The 6000-nt window shown below is 54.1% G+C and overlaps 1 protein-coding gene across 5 annotated transcripts in view; it reads left to right on the top strand.

Annotated features, from left to right (window-relative positions):
* The first annotated feature begins 1740 nt into the window (after window positions 1-1740).
* Window positions 1741-6000, top strand: part of XYLB (xylulokinase) — a 70544-nt gene continuing 66284 nt past the window's right edge. For 3 of the 5 annotated variants that reach the window (XM_023260733.2, XR_006585657.1, XR_006585658.1), the window contains exons 1-2: window positions 1770-1933; window positions 2634-2716. In XM_023260733.2, coding sequence (XP_023116501.1) covers window positions 1877-1933; window positions 2634-2716 — 140 coding nt within the window. In that variant the 5' untranslated portion in view covers window positions 1770-1876. Of the gene's footprint in view, window positions 1934-2633; window positions 2717-6000 lie in introns of those variants that run through there. The other 2 variants (XM_045037858.1, XM_045037859.1) reach the window with 2 other exon arrangements.

The following is a 6000-nucleotide window of genomic DNA, read 5'->3' as shown; positions in this document are numbered from 1 at the left end:
CAAAGACTAGCTGTGCTCAGGCCACGGCAGCACTTCCCCAGGGTCCCCTGTAACCACCTCTACTACTCAGTGTGCTTTTTCAGGGCATCAACACAGAGGACAACCTGAGAGGCATCGACAGCTTGGAATTACGATTTCTGTCTTCATTCCTTGCTAATGGAGTAAGTCGTGGATGTGCAGCTTCCAGATGTAGGCAAACGGCCTCTCGGACCTCCAGCCTTCTCTGGCCAGGGTGAAAAGGCTGTTGCATCGAAAGAAAGGATGAGTCACCAGAATGGGAGAGGCGCCACAGCCCATAGAGAGAGGCACCCCTGAACAAGACAAGGCCACCCTGTAAGAGAGCTTGAAAAGGAGCCAGTGGCCTTGGCCTTCATGAGATATTTGTGTTTTGCCACGGGCCTTCTCACAAGGCTGCTCAGAGAATTGGCTTGTTTAGTGGTTAAACATGCAGATTCTGGAATCAGACTTGCTGGCGTCGGGCCCGGCTCTGCCACTGATGTTGGGACCTTGGGCCAAGAGGAGCATCTGGGCTCCAAGCAGCTCAAGTTCAGCGAGAGAGACAGGCAGGTAATCAATCAGGCCATCGCAAAAAGTATGAGAGGGGCTCTGATGGGCTGGGAAGCCCCTGGGAGTGGGAAGAATTCAGTCCTAGGAACGAGAATGACACAGCCAGGTGGAGCACGGGGAAGAGAAGGTGTCCTCAGCTCTAGGGGGAAAGGGAGTGGGTCTGATTTTATTTCTCATGCCTCCTTCACCACATCTGGCACACATTAGAATATCAAAATCAGCTGACCACAGGTGTGAATGAGCCTTTCTGTAGGGAGCATCCAGAGCTCTGATTTTAAATACACGTTGGGGGGGCCCCTGGGTGGCGCAGTCGGTTAAGCGTCCGACTTCAGCCAGGTCACAATCTCGCGGTCCGTGAGTTCAAGCCCCGCGTCAGGCTCTGGGCTGATGGCTCAGAGCCTGGAGCCTGTTTCCGATTCTGTGTCTCCCTCTCTGTCTGCCCCTCCCCCGTTCATGCTCTGTCTCTCTCTGTCCCAAAAATAAATAAACGTTGAAAAAAAAAATTTTTTTTAATAGACGTTGGGGGGCGCCTGGGTGACTGGGTCGGGTTGAGTGTCTGATCTTGTGGTTCGAGGGTTCCAGCCCTGCATCGCGCTCTGTGCTGACAGCTCGAGCCTGGAGCCTGCTTCCGATTCTGTGTCTCCCTCTCTCTCTGCCCCTCCCCTGCTGGTGTTCTGTCTCTCACTCTCTCAAAACTAAGTAAAAGATTAAAAATTTTTAAAAGAACATTTAAATACTGAGGTGGGATGTGGCACATGTCACAGCCGGGTAACAATTCAGATTTGCTGGGACATGACAGGGCCTGTGGATCCCAGTGCCTGCACTCCCAGGGGACGTTTCTCTGTGACCTCTGTGTCACCACCATGAGTGGACAGTCGCCTTAGTACCCAAGAGACAGCCACAGAAGTCTCCAGGGCCACTAGAGAGACAGGCAGGGACAATCCAGCTTAAAGGTGGAACCTCTGGTCCAGACGTCCTCCGCGGGAAGCCAGGCGGCGTTAGGGCAAGGCCTCTGCGGAGAGCACGCGTGGATGCGGAGGAGGCCGGAGGAGGGTTGGAAGGGAGAAGGTGGCGCAGGGGGTACCGGTATGTCGCCCAGGTGCGAAGCGCGAGGACCCGGCAGGACGCGCGTCCCTGCACCGTCTCCCCGCAGGCGGCGCCAGAGCGCTAGCCCGCGGGTGACTCGGGTCCTGGAGTCCGGCCGGGCGGGGCGAGGGGCGGGCCCGGCGTCTCGGGGCGCTAGAGCGCGGCGACACTCACGCCGCGGGAAGGACGGACGGACGGACGCGCCGCCGCCCCCTCCGCAGCCATGGCCGAGCACGCCGCCCGCCGCTGCTGCCTCGGCTGGGACTTCAGCACGCAGCAGGTACCGTCGCGGGCCCCAGGGCCGGGCCGGGCCGGGCGGGGCGGGACGGGGCGGGACGGGGCGGGCCGCCTCCTCCGCGACGCCGGGCCGGGCTGGCGGGACCCGGGCGCGGGGAACCCTGGGGCCGAGCCGCGGGCGCGCTTCCCTCTCGGGTTCCCCCGGGGGATCGGCGTCCCCTCCACCGAGACGCCTTACCCGTGCCGCCCGCCCTCAAGATGCGACCGCGACCCGGCCTGGACCCCGGCCCTCCCGGAAACGGCGGGCGCCCCCGCCTCCCAACCCCGGCGGGATCCCGCGGGCGCGTAGCGGGAAGCGCGCAGCGCGGCCGGGGTCCCGGAGGGGGCTCGCGCGTCGGTGCGGGCGCCCGAGGGACAGGGACCCGAGGGAACTCGGCCGCCTAAGACTCGAGAACACCCAAACGGGTAGACAGGCACACAGGCATAACCGGTGACCTGGAACCGGATCACCGCCTGAAACTTGTTTCGGTGGAGTGGGCACGCTGTACACGTGAACTTTGTTCCTCCCTTGGTTGACCCCGGCGTGTCCGGGTCGGCGTACCCAGCGCTGCTGGCCCGAGGACGGGTTGTGCCGCTCCCAGGGCTCTGCAGATTCAAAATGTGCCTTCAGACTGGGCGTGGGGTGCCAGGGGGCTCCTTTGCTGTGGCAAATTCTATACACCATTTTTAAAAATCCCTTCCAGGTGAAAGTTGTTGCTGTTGATGCAGAGCTGAATGTGTTCTATGAGGACAGTGCGCATTTTGACAGAGACCTTCTAGAATTCGGGTATGTACCCAGTGGATGTGTGGGGGAGGGTTGGTTTTGGGGTCCTCCCTCCACCTTTTATATTCATGAGCCACACTGTTCTGGTGTGAGATTGTGATTTGCAAAAAATACGTGTTTGGTCATTTAGATGGTCAAAATATATTTCTCCTGTGCCTTTGGTCTGCATCCACAGTTCCTGGCTCACAGCTCCTAAACCTCTTGGAAATTCCTAAGGGTTGAAAGGCATAAAGGTGTCTTTTGTTACATTAATGAAGATGACTTTTGGACCCCACCCAGGGGCTGGGGCTGGTTGCCAAGAAGATTAAAGATTGTCTTTAGAGGGTTGGAATTTTCAGCCAGAGGTTCAATGGCCAATGGCCAATGACTTAGTCATTGACCTTGTAATGACTTTGTAATGAAGTCTTAATAAGAACCCAAAAGGACTGGGTTCAGAGAGCTTCTGGATTGGTTGACAAGTGGAGATTGGGCAGAGGGGAGTGCCTGGAAAGGTTATGGAAGCTCGTGCCCTTTCCCCATACCTCGACCTATGTTATCTCTTCATCTGACTGTGTCCTTTATCACGTCCTTTAATTTTCCTGACTTCTGTGAGCTGCTCAAGCACATTAAAAGAACCTAAGGTCATTGGAACCCCCCATCTGTAGCTGTTTGGTCAGAAGGTAATAGCCTGGGGCCTGGGCCTGGCATCTGAAGTGGGTGGGGAGGGCAGTCCTGTAGGACTGAACCCTTAACCTGCGGAAGTTGATCATCTCAGACCATCTGCTGGTGTCTGAGAATTGTTTGGTGTTGTGTGTAGGGGACCCCCATCCCATCCCAACCCCCGCCACGTTAGAATTGAGTCCAAGAACCTAAGAGTTGGTATCTGTAGATCTGGCTTCATCAAACTGCAGAAGTCTTGGTAGGCCTCTCAGCGTCTTGTGTGTGTGTTCCTGGAATGAGTTTTTCTCCATTCCTTCCCAATTCCGTGCACTCATTAACCATGCATGCAGTAGGTATCAGTTGAGACTTACTTGGTGTCAGGCACCGTGCTGGGTACTGGGATTTGATGGTGAACCAAACAGAGACGTGGTGCTTACTCTCCCAGAGCTTCCCATTGAGTAGGGGAGACTGATATCAATCAAAGAATCTCACAGAAGAGTATTTAGTTATAAACTCAGAGAACGCTATTAAAGGAAAGGGACTTCTCCAAATGTTTATTATAAAGGAATGTGACCCAGACTTGGGGGGGGGGGTGGTGAGGGAGGGTCCCTAAGGACGTAGTGCTTGAGCCAAGGTCTGGGTGAGTAGGGTTAGCCAGGTGATGGAAGGGAGGCAGCATTCCAGGCGGAAGGAACGGTGCGTGCAAAGGCCCTGTAGCAAGAACACTGCTTATTCAGGGAATTGAAGAAGGCCAGTGTGGCTGGGGAATAGAGAGGGAGGTAGAGGCTGTGCCCAGCTACATAAACCTTGGTACACAGTTTGTGTTTATCCTAAAAGCCATGGACGGCCACTGAAGGGCCATAGGGATGGGGGTAAGGCGTGACATGGTTGTATTTGTGTTTTGAAAAGATCTGGGTGCAATGGGAGAGCAGTTGGGTATTGGTCAGAGTGCATGCTGAGAGGCCATTGAGGTTTCCCCAGATCTTCTGGATGGAAAAGGATAGTGTCTTGGAGGAGAGGGCTGGGTGGTAAAATTGATAGGGGTTGGTGCAGGGTTGAACGTGAGATGTGAAGGTGAGGTTTCTGGCTGGCCTTCTGGATGGTTGGTAGACTGTGGAAGAGAACTGATCTGGGGGAGGAAGATGATGAGTTTGGCTGTTGTGAAAGTTTGGTAGGGCTACCAGAACAAAATGCCCCAGACTGTGCGTCTTAAGCAACAGAAGTTAATTTTCCTTCGGTTCTGGAGCCTGGACGTGTGAGGTCGAGGTGCCGGCAGGGTTACTTTCCTCCGAGGCCTCTCTCCTGGGTTTGCAGATGATGGCTACCTTCTTGCTGCCTGTCACATGGTCGTCCTCTGCCTGTGCATCCCTGGTGTCACCACTGTGTTTGTGTCCCAGTCTACTTTTATAAGGACACCAGTCGTGCAGGATTAGGGTCCACCCTAATAATGTCATTGCAAGTTAATTGCCTTTTTCAAGGCTCTTTGTCCAAATGCAGTCATGTTCCGAGGTACTGGGGGTTAGGACTTCAACACAGGAATTTGGGGGGGGAGGCGGTAATTCAGTCCATAACAGCTGTGGACTTGTTGATTCTGAGGTGGCTCTGAGAGGTCCTGGTGGACGTGTTCCTCCACGACTATTTTATTTTTTATTATTTTTTTAAGGATTGTTTATTTGGGGAGAGAGAGAGTGCACGCATGCCTGCTGGGGAGGGGCAAAGAGAGAGGGGAAGGGAGAACCCCAAGCAGGCTCCACCCTGTCAGCGCAGGGTCGGGGGCGAACCCCCAGCGATCGTGACCTGAGCCGAAATCAGAGTGGAATGCTTAACCAACTGAGCCACCCAGGCGCCCCTAAACGACTGTTTAGATATCATTTCCAGGGCGCCTGGCTGGCTCAGTCGGTGGAGCGTGCAACTCTTGAACTCGGGGTTGTGAGTTTGAGCTTGGCATTGGGTGTAGAGATTACTTAGAAATAAAATCTTTAGGGGCACCTGGGGGGCTCAGTCCATTAAGTGTCGGACTCTGAGTTCGTGCTGCTGGACTCTGCCCTGGCGGTGTGCCTCATACTTGGGGTGCTCTCCCTCTCCCCTCCCCTGTTCATGTGTGCTCTCGCTCTCAAAATAAATAGACATTAGAGTAAAAGATATCACTTCCCTGCTGGCTCTTTGTGCAGCACCCACTGCTGATCACGTTGTGTTAACCATCTTTCCTCCCCCCTTAGCTGATGTGCCTCCTTTGAGCTGCGGTTGGAAACCATCTTGCGTTTGTATTATTTTCTATCACTACAGGCCACATGTGTTTGAGTTTCGGTAGCTTGTGTCTCTCAGGGCATTGGTCCATTTCATCTAAGCTATAAAATGTGTGGCCATAGAGATCTTCATACTATTCCTTTCTTTTCCTCGGATGTCTATGGGATCAGTAGTGATGACCCTTCTGTCATTCTGATATTGACGATTTGTGTCTTCTCTCTTTTTGTCTTGGTGTGCCTGGCTGGAGGTGCATCACGTTAATGATCTTTTTGAAAAGGCAGCTTTTGGTTTTGTTGATTTTTCTCTACAGTTTTCCTTTCCATTTTTCACTGATTTGTGCTGTCATTTTTTAGGGTTTTTTTTCTTCTGCTGGCTGTCAGCTTACGTTGCTTTTCTTTCTC

Source organism: Felis catus, chromosome C2, assembly GCF_018350175.1.
Source record: "Felis catus isolate Fca126 chromosome C2, F.catus_Fca126_mat1.0, whole genome shotgun sequence".
Lineage (NCBI taxonomy): Eukaryota > Metazoa > Chordata > Mammalia > Carnivora > Felidae > Felis > Felis catus.
This window is presented reverse-complemented; position numbering and strand designations above follow the sequence as displayed.